Source organism: Drosophila biarmipes, chromosome 3L (assembly GCF_025231255.1).
Source record: "Drosophila biarmipes strain raj3 chromosome 3L, RU_DBia_V1.1, whole genome shotgun sequence".
Classification (NCBI taxonomy): domain Eukaryota; kingdom Metazoa; phylum Arthropoda; class Insecta; order Diptera; family Drosophilidae; genus Drosophila; species Drosophila biarmipes.
Window position 1 is genome coordinate 23,112,559 of NC_066613.1, and position 19,483 is coordinate 23,132,041.

The following is a 19,483-nucleotide window of genomic DNA, read 5'->3' on the forward strand; positions in this document are numbered from 1 at the left end:
CAACATCCAGCGTCAAACTCCACCCACCCACCATCTTAGCTTCCTCCACAGAAGGGGCGGTAGTAAAGCTTCGTAAAATCCGCATTGAAATGGGTCTAAAAACGGGGAACAGGGGAACTTCCCCTGCGAAAAGCTCACACAAACGGGCATTTGGCCTTGGCATAGGAATTGACGCAGCATTCACCTTGTGTAATGAACTCAAATATTATTTAAAACTAATTAATTGCAACATACCTGTGTACGTTTGACATTGACAAGTGCCTGTGACTGCGTTTCTATTAAACTAATTATGTTGCTCTTTATTCATATACATATACAGATATTTTCTTGCCTGTTCGTTGGATTCTTGTTTTATGCTTTATACAGTTTGCCGTTAACAATATTTTTGCCTTTTGTTTTTTACAAATTTATATTCGCTCGTAAATATAAACAGAAAAATAGCTCTTGGGATAGTTTCAGTATAAACTAGGTGATCGGTTGTATTTTTCGGTTTAGATCTTGTCTTTTTTCCTAAACGCTACGAGTATTTGTTGTCCGCTTTAAGTATAATACTTGGACAGAGCTTCTTCGCTTGTTTTTTGCCGGGTAGTGATCATCTTTTAAACTTACTCGCTAAACACATTGTATGCCAAAATAAACGATCGCGTTGCTGTTAACAATTGAAGTCGAAGTGTGAACCGAGTTGGGGGACTTAGCTTAGGTTTTATACTCTTAATTCGTACTAAGGCATGTTACATGTTGGGCTCGAAACGACAACATCAACTGTTGTTGTGTAATTGATAATATCGCAAATGGTTTATACAAAGTCAAGTCGGGTCAAATAAATAAAGAGGCAGCAGAAGCTAAATTAATGCTAGCAGTAACATTAAAGTAACGTAACGTAAACGTAAAGCCAACTGAACAGTAACCCATCATTGGTGATTTGGGTGGGGGTTGCATTTGAGGATGCAGGTGAGGCTGAGTCTGAGTCTGAGCAGGCTGTGATCCCCATCACTCGGCATCCAGCGAGAGGCAAGGCAGGCCGGCCAGCGCCGGGTGGGTGGACTGCTGGGCAGAGCGATGTCGCTGGGGCATGGGCTGGCCATTCTCGCGGTACGTCTTTAGCTTCGTCTCCATGGCCTGTAATAATCGAAAAGAGACAAAGGATTAGATAAAACTGGAACTGAAGAGATTTAACTAATCGTACGCTTCTTAATTTCCGAAAAGTGTTGGACTATTTTAAAGTCAAAGAAAGAATAATTACATGTGAACTTTCGACCAAAAAGATTGAAATTCACATCCTAGTATACTTAATATCATAGCCCATAATGAACTTAGCACTTTCTATGGGATGTCCATGACTTATCTTTCAAAACATAGTTACTAATAATGAAAGTGCCATTGAAAAAAAGAATACAAGTGCTTGACAAACAAAAGACTGTAAAATAAGGTACAAATAAGTTTTGTATTTATTAACCAACGCAATTAATAAATGCAAGCGGAGGGCAACTAAAATTAGCCATATAGATCGTAGGGCAATGTCAAAGCGGCAGGCTGGCGTCCGGCGAATTGCGCATGCGCTCCGCGAAGCGCTTGAAAATGTTTGAGCCCGCATTGAGGCTGCCGGAGGAACTGCAATCGCTGACGGGCGTGGACTGGGCGCTACTGGCGGCCACTGAGCTGCTGCTGCCGCCAAAGGCGCGGCGAAAGAGACTCGTCTCGCTGGCCGATGGCGGCGGCTGCAGGGACGCCGGGCGCTCGCAAATGCAGCGAAACTTTTCGCATTCGGGACATAGCAGGGCCTTGTCCCACTAAAACATATGGAAAAACACATAAGCTGGAGGTGAAGGTGTGTATGGGTATAGGGATAATAAAGACAGAACATGGGAATGGATGGATAGACATGCTGGGTTCATAGTTTTCGAAGGGACTTACGTTTAGTTTTCTTAACATGTCGGCCACAATGTTGAGCGCCGTTGTGCGGGAGCTGGGGTTCATAGAATTGCCATTGATTTGGTTCTCGGGATCTGCAAGAGGAAGCACACATACACAGCAGGTTAGTCGATAGGTTAGTTGGTCAACTACTTAACTACGGACGCACACAAACACAAACAATTCGCCTACTAGAAATGTCGCAAACTCTCTCGTCACATTTTGTGCTCTTAATTTTAATAATTTACAATGCAATTACAATTAAAGAGGAACTTAAACCGGCTAACTTTGTGACAAACAAGTTAAAAACATATGGAAAAACAAGATTAAATGCAGGGCTTGAACGATTGGCGACTCGATTTTGATAGTTTTAGCACATGTCTCGTTTTCTTGAGGGAACTGAGTATCTTACTTTTAAGCGAATGCTGCTGGCTATATTCGTTTCTATTAACTAAACTGCCATTGAGGGCGTTCACGCTGATGCTGGTGGCTCTTGTGGTGACGGTATTGTCGTGATTCGCTAGTTCGCCGTTGGCCACAATGCCGTTTGGCAGCGAGGCGGACGAGTTCATCGAGCTGTTCACCGTGTTGGTGGTGTCGGTGGCCGTGGGAATGCTCGTTCCATTGACCACTGGGGTAAAGCGTGACTTCACATTCAGCTCCTGCTTGAGATCTGCAAGAGGTACGGGTATAGGTATAATTTATAGACATTGCGATTGGCCAACAAGGACCCACCTCTCGTCTCATCCATCAGCCGCTGCAGCTTCTCTTGCAGCAGACCCTTCTCATCCACTTCCAGCTCGAGGAGGGCGTTCTTCTCGTAGGCCTGATCCAGCATCTTCTCGAAGTTCTCTATGCTTTCGTTCAGTATGCGGTGGGCACGCTCCAGATCGTCGTTCTTCTGCTCCAGCTGCCGCAGATACACCTTCATGGTGTCCCGATCCTTCTTCACTGTTTCCAGCTGCTTCTCCATGTTTGACATTTCAATGCCATGCGAGTCCAACTTGAGCTGGGGTTGGATTATTATGTTAAGATGGTTTCTGGGCTTATATTTAAACGAACCGAGTTTTTATCAAAAGTGTTTAGACTATAAAAGTGATATAAATTAGCCTATTTAAAATAACTTTAATGGAAGTCAAGTAGTTAACCAACAATGATCATTGATTCAAAGGAAAAGTGACAGAAGCTACTTTTAAACTACAATTTCAAAGCAAAACTCCGAACAGATAAGTCTAAAAACCTGATCTTTCTTTAAATTTTGATAAAAGCTCAAGTTACGTTTGGGTTTTTAAGATATAGCCACCTTGAGGGACTCGTTTTCCCGCTCAAGCATTGTGAGCTTGGCTGTGAGATCTTTGATTATACTCTGCTTCTGGTCCAGAGTGGCGTCCATTTCGATTTCCATTTCGCGTGACTGCTCCACGAACTCGTCGTATTCCTGTTTCACATCTGTCCACCTGGAAATGATTCAAATTCATGGGTTATAAGGGGATCCTGTAAATTATAATGATAGATCTTAATACTTACTCTTTGTGGTACTGCTTGGATCGTTCCTTCCAATATCTGCACTCATCCTCCACACTGTTGAACATGGGTGGCGACTCCATTTTTCTCTTGAGAAAACTTGACTGCTGACTTTTTGATTTGTGTACTAATCGGTGGTCAAACTGGGTTTGAAATTTCGTTCGTTCGAATTGATTAAACTTTTAATTTCTACTCAATACTAGGTACTATGGTTGGTCTAATTCCTGCATGTGTGTGTGGTTTATTCTTCTCTTTTTTTTTTTGTGTTTTTTAGCTGCTTTGTTTTTAATTGCTGTGATTAAAAATGCCAAAACACAGTTGTTGTTCAAGTCGAATAGTCTATAAAAATCGGTGGAAATGTGAAAAATCAATTAGGAACAGGTGTGTTTGCCCTGCTGTTGTTGTTTCTGTTGCTGCTACGGCTGCTGCTCTTCTTCTTACGCGTTGCCCTAAAATGGTAGGCGGTTCTTGTCTATAAACTAAGTGTAAATAAATTCAAACTAAATAAACACTTTTTGTGACGCAGCAGCTGCGGCAACAACAACAACAACAGCACCAACAAAAGGATGATGAGCAACAACAACAAGCCTACGACGAAGTTTCCCATACAACAACGCGTAGCATGAAAATGAAATCATCGCCGATTTTCAGCTGTTTTTCGAGTGGCTACACCTGGAATTCCATGTGGCCCAGCCGCCCACGTGTCCTACTTACACTTTGCACTTAATTTTCCTACGTTTTATTTGTTTTATTTACATAAAATCAGTGTAAATAGTTATGCTCGTAAAAATTGACCATTACTCCAAAAATGCACTAGCCAACCCTGGTTTTCGGCTGGCAGTGTTGGCTAATGGCCGCGCATTCGGCTTGGCAGCCCTGGTCAGCAGTTGTTTTTTAAATTTAATCTTTATACAATGTTTTACTTGGCCGTTTTTTGCGTTTTCGCAGCTTTCTTATAAACTCCAAATCCCACTTTTCTATGGGGCGTGCTGCAAATGTGATGGATTTGTTTGGCGGCTCATCGTTGCTGGTATCGTTTGAAATATGGAACTCCGAATCGGAACTATCTTCGATTATCTGAGCGGAATGGAGCGTTATATCCCGGGAGGAGCAAGGAATAACGGGTTTTATCACATTGCTATTATTATCGCCTACAACACGCATGGGCAGCGGTTGGTAGTGAAATGAGACATTTCTGTCTGATCTACGACGCAATTTGCGTTTGCGGCTAGTATCCAAATCACTGGAACTTGTAGATGTGTTATTTTCGTTATTCGAAGACAATTCAGAGTCCTGACAGTCTTTAATTTTGCAGTTTTTAGACTTTTTAGACATAATTCCTAGTAACCGTAGTGATATTGTTTTGGTTCCAACATGAGCACGGGTTCAGCAAAACTTTGGAACTGGTTCATTATCAACCAGTGGCAGCTCCCTGCCTCGCGCTGCCAGACTGTCCAGTCACAGTGTGGCCAGATCGCAGCGACGGCAGTGCATTTTCAACAAAAATAAGGTAAAATATAGCACAAATATGGCCAGCAATTGTTAAACAATTAGGCAAATTGCCAGCAATCTAAAGCAAAGGCAACCGTGTGAGTGTGGCGAAGAGGAGCCTGCGTGGGCGTTGCACATGCAGCGGTAGGAAATTGATTAATTGCGGCGCATGCCGAAAAGGGAAAAAAGGGAGGATGTGTTTCAACAAAACGACGGGGAAAACCGCGACGAACAAGTGACAAGCGGCGGAACAAAGAACTGCGTGTGCAAATGGTTGTGGAAAATGCGTGGCTCGATGTTTAATCTTTGGATTTCCTCCCCAATTTCCAGTTGAAAACTACGTGTTGCAACAACAAAGGCAGCCCCACAGTGCAACCGACCTAACGGGAGTTGCTCCTCTACACATTGATAGCAATCGAGAGATATCCGGGAGATAATCCAGCATGGCGGATCCAGAGCGACAGAGCCTGATCAACAAGGACGACGGCAACGGCTACAACTCCGTGGACGCCGTGGACGAGGGCGCCGACAATCCCGGCAGCAGCTCATCGGTGGCCACCAACGAGGACGGTGCGTATCGTTAATGTAAAGCCGGGGCGCCGGCCATTCAACCCGCATCCAATCAGCCGGGTGTATTGGAAACCCAACAAGTGTGCGGGCGCTCTACTTATCCGCCCGCCGTGATTCCAAGTTGTCGCCCGCTAAGTCTAACTTTGCATTTTCACACTTCACCCAACTGAGTCATAGTGGGGGGAGCACAGAAAGAAAAACTGATATGATATATGAGTCCGATACTATGATAAATACGTGGTCTTACGAATTCAAGATTTATTCTACAACCATTTTATTTTGATATATAGTAACTAACCATTCAAAATATCTTAACACCTTATATTAGTTACAAAATTCCCCATAAAAAAAGCAAATACCTACAAAGTATAGTAATATTTCAAATATTCTAACTTATTTACATAAAATATATAAAAGATTTTTAGTCAGCGGTGGTATGTGAACACGTGCTTACATTACCAAAATTGTTAAAAGATAATATGTCGAGAAGGAATTGCATCCCTTACTTTCGTTATTAGGCCATATTAGGTGAAAAATATTAACATACCTATTAATCGAGTAAAATTTTTTGTACTGTTTGTGCGTTTTTGTTACCCGACGCCGGTATCGGCCAAATATTCGCAATGCCTTTGTTATTGTTTATGCTAGGACGCCTTAATCAACGCAAGTAGCGTTCCCCACAGCTGTTTAATCAGCATCGATTTGGCGGTGGTGGTAAAAAGGTGGCAAAGCGGGGGAGCCATGGGTCCATGACTCATCGTGTGATTCGCTGCGTTATCGTAGCACAGGGCGACATCGAAGGCACAGAGGGACTGCGATGAGCTGCGGATTCATTGTTTACCAAGGAACCTGATCTTCGGCTCAGGGAAAGCTCAGCCATATCATTTAAATACTCTACAAGAGTTCAGTTACATTGGGTGTTCAAGGTGGTTCCATTAAAATTTTTAAGTATATTAAAGAACAACAAAGCAGTAAATTATACCTACACTAGATCATTATTTTTATAACGAGTTCTACCATTTCTTCTATTTTAAAGATATTTCTTGGGAGAGGAGTTGAAACAATTTTCTGTCTGTGTTTCGGTTTGGAAAACACTTTATAGTTGTAGTCGGTTTCTGATTTCGTTAGTCAGTAAATGGTGATTATTCAGAAAAAAATTTGATAATGTAATAAAATTTATGAAAACAACAGTTCCACTGTTTTAAGTCTATGATTCCTATGAAATTTCCATGACAAATGAAGACATTTGTCATTTATAAAAACGATAAAAAACTACTATTAAATGCTGTAAAGACATGTCCTCCAAAATAACTATTACCTAATTTCATGGTCCTGTTGTAAGTGAGAATAAAAATATATATTTTTTTAATTAATTCAGATAGGCGCATCTTAAAAATAGGTCTAGTTGCAACTTAACAGACAAATAAGTAGATTAACATCTTAATTCATTACAAAATTCAATTGATAGGTCCACAATAATTTTGTAAAAGCCTTAACTCCCCATTCTGGTTAATGAAATGTAAGTGTATGTATGTTCTTTTTCTTCTCATCGCGGTTTGTTTATGTTTACGTACTTCTTGCACAAAGTTCGAACTTGTTTTGATCGGGGGCTGAGCTCCACCACTGCGGTCTAGCTGCACTAGTTTAATGCCAAGACAGGAACGCTGCATTCATAGAGCCAAAACATTGACCCATTTGGCTTTATCGCAGCGTCTCCAACCCAGACACTATCGGGAAATGCTGTTTTCACTCTCTCCACGAGGCAATCTCCACCAGAAGATCAGTGTGGTTGAGGGATCTCTGCTGGCGAGATGTATTTATTTTACACCAAAGGTCTAGGCCTCGCGGGGCAAAGGTTTAGCAATGTGTTTTATTAATCTTTCTGTTTTCTTAATGGTTTTACAGGCAATGGAGCACCGACGGCGGTGCCTTGCATTGGACCCGATGAGCTGCCGCCGCCGTATCAACAGAGCTCTAATACCGGAGGTGTGCCCATGGTGACCTGTCGGGTATGTCAGCACATGATTGACATCACCACGAAGCGGGAGCAGCACGTGGTCAAGTGCACCCACTGCAATGAGGCCACTGTAAGTTGTAGCTTACCATAACCTTAGTTATAGCCCGATATTTACTATCGTTCTTGATTCCCACAGCCCATTCGAAATGCTCCGCCGGGCAAGAAGTACGTTCGCTGCCCATGCAACTGTTTGCTTATCTGCAAGAGCTCCTCGCAGCGCATCGCTTGTCCAAGGCCCAATTGCAAGAGGATCATCAACCTGGCCCCGAGTCCCGTCACCCCGCCCGTGCCCACCATGCCGGGCATGTGCCGCGTCACCTGTGGCCACTGTTCGGACACGTTTTTGGTGAGCCATTTGTTGGGATGACGCCCAGAAGGCAAACTCTAATGCTTGCTCTTGCAGTTCAACACGTATCACAATGCCCTGGCCCGCTGTCCACACTGCAGGAAGGTCTCGTCGGTGGGTTCGCGCTTCGCCAATAGCCGCGGCGTGATGTTTGCCATTGTGGCGCTGGTGTTCCTCATCGCAGGCATCGGCGTGACCGTCGGCACATACTCGATTGCTTCGGTAAGCAAAATATTTGGGTCTGCAAAGGCGAAACCACATTGTTCTCTGAAAAACAAATATTTTCCCATTGCTTACCCCTACTAAAACCGTATTTGTTTTCTTTACTTCTCGTAGGATCACGGCGGCATGTACTTCCTCTATGTGGCGCTGTTCGTGATCGCGGGGTGCATGCTGGCCCGCTCCGCCTACTATTTCCGCCTTAAAGTGAGCGCCATCGATGGGCCAATGTAAAGCTAAAGCACGGGGCCAGCAGCAAAGGAAGTGCATTGTTTTATTTTTATATATATATTATTCATATATATCATTCCTTTTGATATTAAATTTAACTAAACAAAAGCAGCCAATTTGCAGACGGATCATCTAAACATTTCTCCAGCAGTTCAGCTAAAAAACAAATTTTTAATTTCTATAAAAAGTAATGGAAAACCTAGCTAAATTATCGAAAAGAAGGTCCCCGTTTAAAGTGATTTTGAAAGCATAATTAGTGTGTTAAGGCCGTAACTAACTAAACTCTATACTAAAAACAAATATTTCGAGAGCTACGATTAAAGTGCTAAAAGTGAATAGCAGAACTGTAGGCAGTCATTAGTTATTAGACCAGCGACCGATCAACTCCACTGCACCCACTAAAAAACCCAAGTTATAGAATCTTCAGGCTCCATTTTAAAGATTTGTACAGTTTCGTTGTTTAAGTGTCCGATTTGTTATCCGTTTGTGCCTGTCCTGCAACTGTTTCGGTATTTATTCTTCACGTATTCATCGATACGCTTTGAATTTTGTGTTGCTAAGAATTTATTCAATGCACTCTTCTCAGTTCGCGCCAAGGCAGAAGAGAGCGTTTTGTCATTGGGCGTTAGAAATAATTTAAAGGGTATCCTAATAGTGCTAACGAAGGTACAGACATACGCGCATATATACCACACATACATAATTATAATGAAAAATAAACAAAGCAACCACTTCTTGAACAACCGAGGAAAAGGCAACGCTCATGCAGAAACAACAATTTAGACAGCAACTGCTAATTGCGAAATTGAATATATATATGATTAAAAGGAACGGTTTACTTTTGAAATATATATATATACAACATTTATATTTAGTACATTATAAATTAGCATACATACACTGTAAATAAAAAGAAATAAAACCACAAGCGGAACGGACTCTTTTTTGGCGACAACATGGCGAAGCTATAGAGTGCCTTGAACTTGTTGTCAGACATTTTCGACTTAATTTTAGAAATTATCTCTCAGCCTGTGAAGTGGTGTTCCAAAATGTCGTCGTTGGCTCCTTGTTTCACCGTGGGATCCATTGTGCGCTGCAAAACTTGCTTTGGCGATAATATTTTGGGAGAGGTATTGTTTAAATACTTATTTCTAAGTTTGTGGAATATAAGTTATGTAATAATTGTCATCCCCAGGTGATTTCCTTTGATCTGGCCGTTAAAATGCTTATGATGAAGTGTCCATCCAGCAAAGGCGGGGGTGATGAACAGACCTTTTGCAACCTGACCATAGTGAATCTTTCCCTGTGCGTGGACATTGAGATTGTCAAGGAAGTGCTGCCCCCGGAGAACGTACAGCCCCCAGAACCTATCAATATACAGATGGTTAGATTGTATGATAATATTATAAGCCAAATCTCAATGTATCACTTTTTTATCGCAGCTCAAGGACCGGTACCGACGTGCAATTGAACATCGTACGATTTTGTGCCGAAGCTATCATCCCCAAGCGTCTCCTTTTGGCCAAGCCCTGTATAGGTACATGGTCAAGCATTTCGGAAGCGCTGCAGTCAAATGGCATAGCCAAGGCGACAATGTAGCCATCGTTATACTGAACCAGGTGCTCATCGAACCCCCGTATGCAGTGGGCAATATCAGATGCCAGGGGTGGGAGCCCAAACTAGCTATATACGTTCAACGCATCGTTGCCGACTTCCACAATAAACAATAATAAAACGACGCCCGTGCCCATGGCAACAGTCGTCTAGATATGAAGCTCCCAATGCTCTGGCCGCTTTGTTTTGTTTATCAACAAAACAATTCGAAACACATACACGTTGTCCCGACACCCACATAGAACACTTTACTTTATCTGCCAAAAAGCACAATTCTATTTCGTACACAATCAATTTAATGCACTGCTAAACAAAAATTCGCCATGGCCGATGATGAAGATAAACCAAAAAAGCACACCCTAGACTCACTCTTCCTGGTGTATTGCAATTTCCAGGTAAGATAACTCCATTGCTTGGGAATATTATCCATCAGGCTCGTTATACGGTGGCAGGTTATACCCACGGACATTGAAAACGAGGTCTTTGACAGCATACTCCTCTCTCAACTGGATGCCTGGCTGGAGCAAGCTAAGCTTATGCCGAATCCTATCACTCGAACCCAAACTGGTCTCATCTATATGCGATACAAGTAAGAACCATCTCAAATTGATGTGCGATAAATCTCTTAATCAAAAAGTTCTCCTAGAAAATGGCGCTTGGAGTATGAAGACTTTCTGGAGGTTCTCAACAACTTGGCCTCTGATAACGACCTACTTATAGACGAAATGAAGCAGACAATGGTCGATGCCGGAGTCCCAAGTGGCGCCGATATGGTCGTAGTCGTCAAATAGATGGTCTAGTGCATCCCAGTGGTTCATTTATTTACATAAAAAAGTATGCATTCAACAATCAAATTTTCGACAGTAACAATTACATAAATATAAATCATTTTGATTAGTTAAATTGTTCACAAAAATTATACTGCAGTACAAAAGCGTCCAACAAAAAGCCTCTTATCCCAATTGGTTAATCTCAGTTAGTTTAGAATACACTTATTTTGAAGAAGATGGTGCTTAAGGTTTACATATTTTGAGATTGCTGATCAAGAAACGAATACAAAATGTAGGGGAAGTACAAGCTTATACTGAATTGAATAAATTTACTGATAAACTTAGTTATTCGATGAATGACTGGGTCTGTTCGCTTAGCTTTGCTTTCCTGATATTAATAACAACTTTTGTTTGGACAACAGAGTCTGATTGGTTTTAGTTCTGGCACCTGAACAAATACATATGTAATGTGGCGGCTCGGAGATTACGATGTTACAAAAATACATGCTTATTCATTCCGTATATCTTATAAATATTGTTGATGCGTACTAATGGCTTTACGAGTGTCTCGTAGCAAATGTAAGGTAATAATGCACTTTTCCGTTTGTACTAGCAAATTTCCAGCTCTTGTCGAGGTGCGCAGAGCAACTTTTTATTGATGCTCGCTCTTAGTCATCCCTCCAGTGGCTCCGTGTAGTATAAAAGCTTTAGTGTAGATTGTATAAATTGTGTATGCGGTTCGTGCCATTCCAAGGCCACTCCAATTTCGCCACATGAGGCTGTATTTCCGGATTAAATCATCTGATAAGATTCTCTTGTTGGCCCAGTGAGTGTATCTCTCCCGATGTTCGGGCTGTATCGTCATGGATCTGTGTGTTGCTTTGCTCATATCATCATGTATGAATAATATAATGCACAGGTATGTTAAGTATTCGTGGCACTTAGGATTAGATTAGTATCAATTGCAAGTGATTTAAGAGTAGATTGTTTTCTCCAGCCAGTCGTCTAGGTTGAAGAAGGCCGTATCCGAATTGTCGGTGTCCCGTTCGCGGAACATCTCGATGAATGTCCTCACCTTAATGGCACACATGAGGAAATCGTCGAATGGTATTTGACCGTCCCGCGAGCCGTAGCGATGGGCCAGGGCATTTAGGAGCCGGTTGTTCAGATGGTAGCCAGCCGAATTGAGCGCTCCGCGCAGATGGAATCCATCGATACTGCCAGTGCGGCGAGTGTCATACAGTTTAAAGACCGCCCTCCACTTGGCAATATCGGTAAGCAGAGCTTCGAACTCTTCGAAGCCCAGGCGGCCGGAGCGGTCCTTGTCCAGCATGGCCACCATCGAACGCACGGCATCCTTGGAGAAGCCGTCGGTGCCCACCATTACATCGCGCATCGAGTGGTCCAGGATGCGCTTCAGCTCCTGCCAGTCCACCTCCTCATCGCTGCCAGCCACGCTGTCGAACAGGCGACGCAGGGCAATGCGCTGCGGATCATCCTCCTCCTTTGGAGTTGGTGGCGGCAGAGCCGGGGCAATGCGGTCATCTGTCTCGCCGAAGCCCACCTCGTCGTCGTTCTCCTCCATGTTGTTCATCGTCTCGGAGAAGACGCGAATGATGAACTCGCCCTCCTCATTGGGATCGAAAGTCGAGGGAACGATCAGGTAGTGACCAGGAGGCAACTTGAATCTGGCGCACACCTCGCGTGTGTTAATGAAGTGCGGCGATCGGGCCACCGAAGCGCGGTACTTGAAGAAGTTCAGCCCCTGGGGCTTCACCTGCATGTCCCTATCCGTCAGATGGTAAATGGCAAATCCAATGGTCAGGCAGTCAATGCCCACGTTGCGCTTGCTACGCCGGTTCTTTTGCATCAAGGCCACAATGGCTGTGCACTTGCCATCGTCATCCTCGTCGTCGGGATCCTCAAGTGATATAATATACTGCGGATTGTGCCAGAAGGTCTCCAGAAAGTTTCGGCAGCCTCCGGCCGTCACGCCCGATGTCCACTCACCCTCAAACATGGACATCTCCCACTTGCGACGGGAGCTCTGCTGCTGATCCTCAGTAAGCGAGTCGGGCGATAAGTTACAGATCTCCACACGGTCGAAGTGGTTGAGGAAGTCCTGGAAGGACATCCAGAACTCGCCGTCCCGGTCGAAGTTCAGGCCAATCTCCTCCTTTGTGTGCTCCGGAATGAAGCGCCACTCGGGCGAACTGTCGCTCCACGGACCGCTCCATTCGGCATCGTTACCCCAGGGATTACGCATGCGAATCATGGGCAGCTTACCCTGTCGATTCGGTGTGGAGATGTCCATGAGGCACACTTTCGTGATGGAGTAGGCATGGCCTCGTATCAGCCCTTGGGGCGTCTCCGCCTCCAGGACGTGTGGATCTGGCTCCAGAGAGCAGCCCATCATTGAGCCACGCTCGGCGGCCTTCATCATGATGCTGAATAGATTTGGAGGAGCCTCCTTGATGTCGTACCACTCGGTGACGCCGCCAGTGAAGTCCTCCATGGCCTCGCATGTAGTGCCGCCTTAGGTTAGAGAAAAAGTGGATAGGGATTATTTCTAGGTTTCTCATATTTGTATAGGTTTTCAATCAAGAAAGTATATAAGCGATTAATTTCAGGCATAACCTTGAATATAGGGCACTCTCGACCACAAAACGTGCCACATATGAACACATTTTTATAAAGAACCTATGATAAGCATGGTATATTTTTAGAAAAGAATTTTGAATAAATTGTGGCTATGCCCCATACATCATACAAATGTTGATATTTTCTGATATAGTAGTGCTTACCCTTGAGAGCTTCATAGGATCCATGGAGCTTTGCGTAGGCCTTCTCCAGCAAGGCGCTCCAGAACTCGTTCTTCTCCGTGGAGTGCATATAGATAAGCTCGCCATTATAAGTAGGAAGGCGATCATCGATTACCACCTCCACCCACTTGCCATACTGCCAAAACTTGAAGTGGAAGATTCCAGCATAGTTCTCCTGGAAGTCCTGATCCGGAGGGATCACACGGAAGAATAGCTTTGAGTCCTGCGTTAGATTCGCTGCTGCAGCCAAGAGCCAGCTGTAACGGGTGAGGATTATTTCACGGTGTTCCAATTAAGATAAGGTAATATTTTATCTTACCAATCGCCAAGTTCTCCCTGCTGGACATCAAAACGCGAGTAGCCCTCCACGAAGAATTGCGGATCGTCGACGATGTCGCCGGGACGCAGCCACTCGTAATAGCGATCGGGTCGCCGGGAGTACATAAGCGAGGCGTTGGTGGCAGGAAAGTCGGGATCCTCGAACATGGTTCCGTTAGCCACGCAGCTGGCGCGAAGGGATTGGAAATCCCCCTTGCTGACGCTGTTCTGCCTGGCACTGTTGGCCTTCCGACCCATCCAGAACATGTTCTGGTTCTCCGGCACCTTAACGCTGGTGAAGCTCAGCTCGGCCACGCCCACGGAAGGTTCCTCCTCCTGGGTGGGAGCACTGGCCGGTGGCGGAGCCGTCGGATATGGCAGAGCTGGGAATGCAGCACTGTGCTGGGGAGCCGGACTCGTTGGCATGGGAGCATACGGCATTGGCATGCTTGGCAGACCGGGCATGGCCGTTGGATATGGCGCCAGTGGGGCAGCCGGATAGGGCAGATTGGGCTGGGGCATGCCACCGGGGTAGGGCATTCCGGTTGGATAGGGGGCCATCGGGGCAGTGGGATACGGCAGCGACGATCCGGCCGAGGGCAGACTGGGATAGAGACCGCCTCCCGGGTATGGCGTGGCACTGGGATAGGGTGATGGTGCCGACGGAGCTCCTGGCACGGGCATTCCCATGCCCATTCCAGGTCCCGGGTACGAGGCATTCTGAGCGTGAGTCGTCTGCTTCACCACATATGGCATTCCGCCCACGGACTCCGACGAGGGATAGGGCAGCGAGGGGTAGAGACCCGCTTTGGGCTTGGGGGCTCCTCCTTCGTTCCCTCCGCTGACTTCATTCTTGCTGTAGCCCAAGGCCGCCAAGTTGACCAGGCCAATGCCACTGGCATGATAATTCTTGGGGTAATTATCAATCCCGTACATCTTGGCAGGGTTTTCGGTGTGGCTTTCCTCGTCCACGCACTGTGTTTTCCCGAATCCACGAACTATCCACTAATGGCGTTGCACGTCGGCTAAAACTACGGAACTAGCTGGGGTCCAGATGTTTATTAACTCGCTGCCGTGATAAAACTGCTGACTCGCTGGGAATCGTACGCTTTAAATGGGAGAAGTATCCAAATTTAACTTTCTCGGTAAATGATTCATAATCTTTAACCCTTATGGGCCCTGTTTTCGTGCCTTAAATATGTAATCGTGCATTTTATTAAGAGGAAATGGAATATATACATTTTCTAAATAATTTATAAATAAAAATTAAAAAAAATGTTTTAAAGTCATGTAGTTATAAAAACAGATTACAAATATTCGAAATAATACATTTCACATTTTCAGTGTTTTGTCTTCTGGTTTTACTCTAATAATATAATAAACCTGAATGAACCCCAAATAATTTACTAATTTAATTATTATTATTTACATTATCGAAACTAAACACCCAAAGTAACATAATAGGGTTAAGCGATGCTGACAGGGCTGCAACACCACGCAGAGCTGCCACCTAATTTATATTTGGTATTTTTTAGCCCAGTCGGCATTCACCTGAAGAAGAAGAAGAAGTTAAACAGTGCTCTTGTTTTTTGACAACAAACTCGAATTATTTGACAAATTCTGGAGAAGAACGGATAATTAGGCGATGGAAACGCAGCCTGAGGTGCCCGAGGTGCCGCTGCGTCCGTTCAAATTATAAGTATTTCCCCAGTTCAGTCACGAATACCCAAATAACAATTTCTCCTTTTACCAACACGGCGCATCAGGTTGTGAGTCTCACGGGCATCAGTTTCGAGCGGAAGAGCATTATCGTAAGGAGAAATATAACGTCCCTGGGTTTTAGCCTAATAACACCTTTCCCTTTCAGGGCGTGGTCGAGCTAACCATCGTGCCAAACAGCGAAAACCTGCGACTCATCCGCTTAAATGCCAAGCAGCTGAGGATCTACAGCGTCGTTTTGAACGATGTCTGCCAGGCGGAGTTCGTATACTTTGATCCCTTCCAGGACATCACGCACAAGGAACCTAAGAGCCGCGTGCTGGAGACATACTCTAAGCACCATCTGGCCGCCGCCCAGATCACCGATCCGGATGCGAACAACGGCGAGCTGTTGATCCAGGTGCCGCCAGAGGGCTACTCCATGATCCAGGAGGGTCAGGGTCTGCGCATTCGCATCGAGTTCTCGCTGGAGAATCCCAAGAGTGGCGTCCATTTCGTCATACCACCCACGGCCACGGACGAGGAGACCCAGATGAACTGCTCGCATATGTTCACCAACTGCTATGAGAACTCCACACGTTTGTGGTTTCCCTGCGTGGACAGCTTTGCGGATCCCTGCACTTGGAGGCTGGAGTTCACCGTGGACAAGAATCTGACGGCTGTGTCGTGTGGAGAACTCATGGAGGTCATTATGACCCCAGATCTTCGGAAAAAAACCTTCCACTATACGGTTACCACTCCCGTGTGTGCTCCGAATATCGCCCTGGCTGTTGGTCAGTTCGAGATCTATGTGGATCCCCATATGCACGAGGTGACCCACTTCTGCCTGCCCGGAATGCTGCCGCTGCTGAAGAACACGGTTCGATACCTCCACGAGGCCTTTGAGTTCTTCGAGGAGACCTTATCCACGCGCTACCCGTTCTCCTGCTACAAACAGGTGTTTGTAGACGAGTTGGACACGGACATCAGTGCCTATGCCACCATGAGCATCGCTTCGGTGAATCTGCTGCACTCCATAGCAATCATCGATCAAACCTATATATCTCGAACCTTTATGTCGCGCGCTGTGGCTGAGCAATTCTTCGGGTGCTTTATAACATCACACCACTGGTCGGACACCTGGCTGGCCAAGGGCATCGCTGAGTACCTGTGCGGGCTCTATTCGAGAAAGTGCTTCGGAAACAACGAATACCGTGCTTGGGTGCAATCAGAACTGGCTCGAGTGGTACGCTATGAGGAGCAGTACGGCGGGATTATACTCGATTGCAGCCAGCCTCCAGCTCCTTTACCTGTTTCGGGCACAAATCCATCTGCTGCTGCCAGCAAGCAGCAGGAAATTGTCCACTATTTCCCCATCAAGAGTTTGCACACTGTGTCGCCGAAATATGTGGAGGCGATGCGCAGGAAGGCGCATTTGGTTATTCGGATGCTAGAGCACCGCATCGGCCAGGAGTTGCTCATTCAGGTGTTTAACAAACAACTGGCTTTGGCCACCAACGCGGCGTCGATGAAAATTGGTTCTGGACTCTGGTCTCAGCTGCTCATCTCCACCAACATCTTCATTAAGGCAATCTTCACGGTGACCGGCAAGGATATGTCTGTTTTCATGGACCAGTGGGTGCGCACTGGAGGTCATGCGAAGTTCTCCCTCACATCTGTTTTTAATCGCAAGAGAAACACCATCGAGCTGGAAATCCGCCAGGATTTTGTTAATCAGCGAGGAGTCCGAAAGTATAATGGCCCTTTGCTGGTGCAGCTGCAGGAGTTGGACGGAACTTTTAAGCACACACTGCAGATTGAGAACACCCTAGTAAAGTCGGATATTACCTGTCACTCGAAGAGCAGGCGTAACAAAAAAAAGAAGATCCCCTTGTGCACCGGCGAGGAGGTGGATATGGATCTATCAGCCATGGACGATTCACCTGTGCTGTGGATCCGCCTCGACCCGGAGATGATTTTGCTGCGTGATCTGATCATCGAGCAGCCTGACTTCCAGTGGCAGTATCAGCTGCGGCACGAGCGGGATGTAACCGCGCAATTTCAAGCTATCCAGGCTCTCCAGAAATATCCAACGAATGCCACTAGGCTTGCTTTAACGGACACCATCGAGAGCGAGCGTTGTTTCTACCAAGTGCGCTGCGAGGCGGCCCACAGCCTTACCAAAGTGGCTAACCAGATGGTGGCCTCCTGGAGCGGCCCACCCGCCATGCTAAATATATTTAGGAAATTCTTTGGTTCCTTTAGTGCTCCGCACATCATCAAGCTAAACAACTTCTCCAACTTCCAGTTGTACTTCCTGCAGAAGGCTATTCCTGTGGCAATGGCAGGTAACGTTTAAGTTTTAAGCTACTATTTTGTGGTTATCTGATTAACTTATAAATTCATTTTGCAGGTCTGCGCACATCCCACGGCATATGTCCACCGGAAGTGATGCGTTTCCTCTTCGATCTCTTTAAGTACAATGAGAATTCGCGTAACCATTACACGGATGCATACTACAGAGCGGCTTTGGTGGAAGCTCTGGGCGAAACCCTAACACCAGTGGTTTCCGTTGCCATCCATGGCACACAGATCACCACGGACAGTCTCTCGACAGACGCAAAGTAAGTTGGCAAGTCACTACTTTACAAACTCTTATTAAATTCTGAACTCCAGATTAGTGTTGGACGAAGTTACTCGTCTTCTGAATATGGAGAAACACCTGCCCTCGTACAAGTACATGGTGTCCGTATCCTGCCTGAAGGTCATCCGTAAGCTACAGAAGTTCGGTCACTTGCCCTCACTGCCTCACATTTACCGCAGCTATGCGGAGTATGGAATCTATTTGGATCTTCGCATTGCTGCCATGGAGTGCCTTGTGGATTTCGTGAAGGTGGATGGACGTAGCGAGGATCTAGAACATTTGATCACGCTGCTGGAAACGGATCCCGATCCAGCTGCTCGCCATGCGTTGGCCCAACTTTTGATCAACAATCCTCCCTTCACGCGCGAATCTCGCAGCCGCCTGGATAAACCCAATCTGGTAGATCGTCTGTGGTTCAGCATCAACACGCTAGCCTATGACACCAAGCTGCGATGCGATACCGTGGACTTGTACTACGCACTGTACGGAAGCAAGCGACCTAATTGCTTGCAGGCCGGCGAAAACCAGAGCTTCTACAAGGACCTGATGAAGGATAATGGTGGCACTGCAAGCAGTGTGACAGGAAGCTTCAAGAAGACCAGTGATTCTAAGCCGGCTCCTCAACCACTAATGGATAGTTTATCCAATGAGCCGCAGGAGCGGCACAAGCCCGCCATGGTGACTATCAAGAGAACAGCAACGGAAGCCTTCGAGGTGGGCGATGAGATTATCAAGCTGGAGCGCAGCGAGGAGATCACCGTGCTAGATGAACCAGTAAACGTTCAGGCCTACGATAGTGAGACCAAAGTGAATATCCTGCCGACCGATGACGATGCACCCGAATCGCATCAGGTATCCAAGCGCCTTAAGACGGAAATATATGCCGAGGATGACAACTCCTCCGTAATGCTAGACGTGGGCGACTCCACCAGATATGAGAGCAGCTATGAGGAGGGCAAGCTCAAGACTGGCGATGGTCTGCTCAAGAAGAAAAAGAAGAAGGACAAGAAGAAGCACAAGCACAAACACAAGCATAAGCACAACAAGGACAAGGATAAGGATCGCGAGCGCAAGGATAAGGACAAGCGTGATCCGCAGATATCGCGCCTGCAGGCCCGAGAGACTGCCACTCCGGACACGCTTAGCTCGGCGGATAGTAGCAACAGCAACAGCCTGCCGCCCATGAACCTTAACTAAGTGAGGGTTCCAATCGGGTGGGAATATCAGTTGCAACATGTGCAAAATAAAGGTAAAATTAGTTCTAACAGGAAAGCTATTTTTATTGTTTGGAAATCTCTTTAGGATCGC

General features: G+C 45.7%; 7 protein-coding genes across 10 annotated transcripts; 4 read left to right on the forward strand and 3 right to left on the reverse strand.

Moving 5' to 3' along the window:
- Positions 1–268: 268 nt before the first annotated feature.
- Positions 269–3,581, reverse strand: LOC108034984 (nuclear distribution protein nudE homolog). 2 transcript variants are annotated; one of them, XM_017110312.3, is made up of 6 exons: positions 3,439–3,581; positions 3,215–3,368; positions 2,647–2,920; positions 2,324–2,584; positions 1,915–2,006; positions 269–1,119 (listed from the first exon to the last, which is right to left on the reverse strand). In XM_017110312.3, the coding sequence occupies exons 1-6, from the start codon at positions 3,516–3,518 to the stop codon at positions 991–993; spliced, it is 990 nt and encodes a 329-aa protein (XP_016965801.1). In that variant the 5' UTR covers positions 3,519–3,581; the 3' UTR covers positions 269–990. The 2 variants fall into 2 exon arrangements, with proteins under 2 accessions (XP_016965801.1, XP_016965800.1); XM_017110311.3 differs by lacking the exon at positions 269–1,119 and adding an exon at positions 1,426–1,790.
- A 715-nt stretch (positions 3,582–4,296) lies between these two features.
- LOC122819049 (uncharacterized) lies at positions 4,297–4,773 on the reverse strand. Its single transcript, XM_044095149.2, has one exon. It carries the CDS (start codon positions 4,768–4,770, stop codon positions 4,336–4,338), a length of 435 nt encoding a protein of 144 aa, XP_043951084.1. The 5' UTR covers positions 4,771–4,773; the 3' UTR covers positions 4,297–4,335.
- Positions 4,774–4,848: 75 nt separating this feature from the next.
- On the forward strand, positions 4,849–9,237 carry LOC108034985 (type 1 phosphatidylinositol 4,5-bisphosphate 4-phosphatase). 3 transcript variants are annotated; one of them, XM_017110314.3, is made up of 6 exons: positions 4,849–4,945; positions 5,257–5,496; positions 7,402–7,583; positions 7,650–7,859; positions 7,917–8,081; positions 8,196–9,237. In XM_017110314.3, exons 2-6 carry the CDS (start codon positions 5,370–5,372, stop codon positions 8,310–8,312), a joined length of 801 nt encoding a protein of 266 aa, XP_016965803.1. In that variant the 5' UTR covers positions 4,849–4,945; positions 5,257–5,369; the 3' UTR covers positions 8,313–9,237. The 3 variants fall into 3 exon arrangements, with proteins under 3 accessions (XP_016965803.1, XP_016965804.1, XP_043951083.1); XM_017110315.3 differs by having other exon boundaries at positions 4,937–5,070; XM_044095148.2 differs by lacking the exon at positions 4,849–4,945 and adding an exon at positions 4,946–5,024.
- A 73-nt stretch (positions 9,238–9,310) lies between these two features.
- Positions 9,311–10,091, forward strand: LOC108034986 (protein Hezron). The gene is made up of 3 exons (XM_017110316.3): positions 9,311–9,439; positions 9,505–9,693; positions 9,752–10,091. The coding sequence occupies exons 1-3, from the start codon at positions 9,359–9,361 to the stop codon at positions 10,037–10,039; spliced, it is 558 nt and encodes a 185-aa protein (XP_016965805.1). The 5' UTR covers positions 9,311–9,358; the 3' UTR covers positions 10,040–10,091.
- On the forward strand, positions 10,067–10,826 carry LOC108034987 (uncharacterized). The gene is made up of 3 exons (XM_017110317.3): positions 10,067–10,318; positions 10,376–10,512; positions 10,570–10,826. Exons 1-3 carry the CDS (start codon positions 10,247–10,249, stop codon positions 10,712–10,714), a joined length of 354 nt encoding a protein of 117 aa, XP_016965806.1. The 5' UTR covers positions 10,067–10,246; the 3' UTR covers positions 10,715–10,826.
- On the reverse strand, positions 10,712–14,986 carry LOC108034988 (calpain-B). Its single transcript, XM_017110318.2, has 3 exons — positions 13,835–14,986; positions 13,498–13,772; positions 10,712–13,228 (listed from the first exon to the last, which is right to left on the reverse strand). The coding sequence occupies exons 1-3, from the start codon at positions 14,767–14,769 to the stop codon at positions 11,667–11,669; spliced, it is 2,772 nt and encodes a 923-aa protein (XP_016965807.1). The 5' UTR covers positions 14,770–14,986; the 3' UTR covers positions 10,712–11,666.
- Positions 14,987–15,378: 392 nt separating this feature from the next.
- On the forward strand, positions 15,379–19,447 carry LOC108035449 (transcription initiation factor TFIID subunit 2). The gene is made up of 5 exons (XM_017111087.3): positions 15,379–15,528; positions 15,590–15,644; positions 15,701–17,879; positions 17,945–18,155; positions 18,208–19,447. The coding sequence occupies exons 1-5, from the start codon at positions 15,479–15,481 to the stop codon at positions 19,370–19,372; spliced, it is 3,660 nt and encodes a 1,219-aa protein (XP_016966576.1). The 5' UTR covers positions 15,379–15,478; the 3' UTR covers positions 19,373–19,447.
- Positions 19,448–19,483: the final 36 nt, after the last annotated feature.

Bases quoted from the DNA above. Each gene is read 5' to 3' on its own strand.
- LOC108034984 (XM_017110311.3), bottom strand. From the start codon at position 3,518: ATGGAGTCGCCACCCATGTTCAACAGTGTGGAGGATGAGTGCAGATAT. The intron at 3,369-3,438 runs GTAAGTATTAAG...AATCATTTCCAG, and splicing joins TCCAAGCAGTACCACAAAGA to GTGGACAGATGTGAAACAGG. The intron at 2,007-2,323 runs GTAAGATACTCA...TTCCTCTTGCAG, and splicing joins CCAGCAGCATTCGCTTAAAA to ATCCCGAGAACCAAATCAAT.
- LOC122819049 (XM_044095149.2), bottom strand. From the start codon at position 4,770: ATGTCTAAAAAGTCTAAAAACTGCAAAATTAAAGACTGTCAGGACTCT.
- LOC108034985 (XM_017110314.3), top strand. From the start codon at position 5,370: ATGGCGGATCCAGAGCGACAGAGCCTGATCAACAAGGACGACGGCAAC. The intron at 7,584-7,649 runs GTAAGTTGTAGC...TGATTCCCACAG, and splicing joins CCCACTGCAATGAGGCCACT to CCCATTCGAAATGCTCCGCC. The intron at 8,082-8,195 runs GTAAGCAAAATA...TACTTCTCGTAG, and splicing joins GCACATACTCGATTGCTTCG to GATCACGGCGGCATGTACTT.
- LOC108034986 (XM_017110316.3), top strand. From the start codon at position 9,359: ATGTCGTCGTTGGCTCCTTGTTTCACCGTGGGATCCATTGTGCGCTGC. The intron at 9,440-9,504 runs GTATTGTTTAAA...TGTCATCCCCAG, and splicing joins GCGATAATATTTTGGGAGAG to GTGATTTCCTTTGATCTGGC. The intron at 9,694-9,751 runs GTTAGATTGTAT...TTTTTATCGCAG, and splicing joins AACCTATCAATATACAGATG to CTCAAGGACCGGTACCGACG.
- LOC108034987 (XM_017110317.3), top strand. From the start codon at position 10,247: ATGGCCGATGATGAAGATAAACCAAAAAAGCACACCCTAGACTCACTC. The intron at 10,319-10,375 runs GTAAGATAACTC...ATACGGTGGCAG, and splicing joins TGGTGTATTGCAATTTCCAG to GTTATACCCACGGACATTGA. The intron at 10,513-10,569 runs GTAAGAACCATC...AAGTTCTCCTAG, and splicing joins CTCATCTATATGCGATACAA to AAAATGGCGCTTGGAGTATG.
- LOC108034988 (XM_017110318.2), bottom strand. From the start codon at position 14,769: ATGTACGGGATTGATAATTACCCCAAGAATTATCATGCCAGTGGCATT. The intron at 13,773-13,834 runs GTAAGATAAAAT...CACCCGTTACAG, and splicing joins CAGGGAGAACTTGGCGATTG to CTGGCTCTTGGCTGCAGCAG. The intron at 13,229-13,497 runs GTAAGCACTACT...CTCTAACCTAAG, and splicing joins ATCCTATGAAGCTCTCAAGG to GCGGCACTACATGCGAGGCC.
- LOC108035449 (XM_017111087.3), top strand. From the start codon at position 15,479: ATGGAAACGCAGCCTGAGGTGCCCGAGGTGCCGCTGCGTCCGTTCAAA. The intron at 15,529-15,589 runs ATAAGTATTTCC...TTTTACCAACAC, and splicing joins CCGCTGCGTCCGTTCAAATT to GGCGCATCAGGTTGTGAGTC. The intron at 18,156-18,207 runs GTAAGTTGGCAA...TCTGAACTCCAG, and splicing joins AGTCTCTCGACAGACGCAAA to ATTAGTGTTGGACGAAGTTA.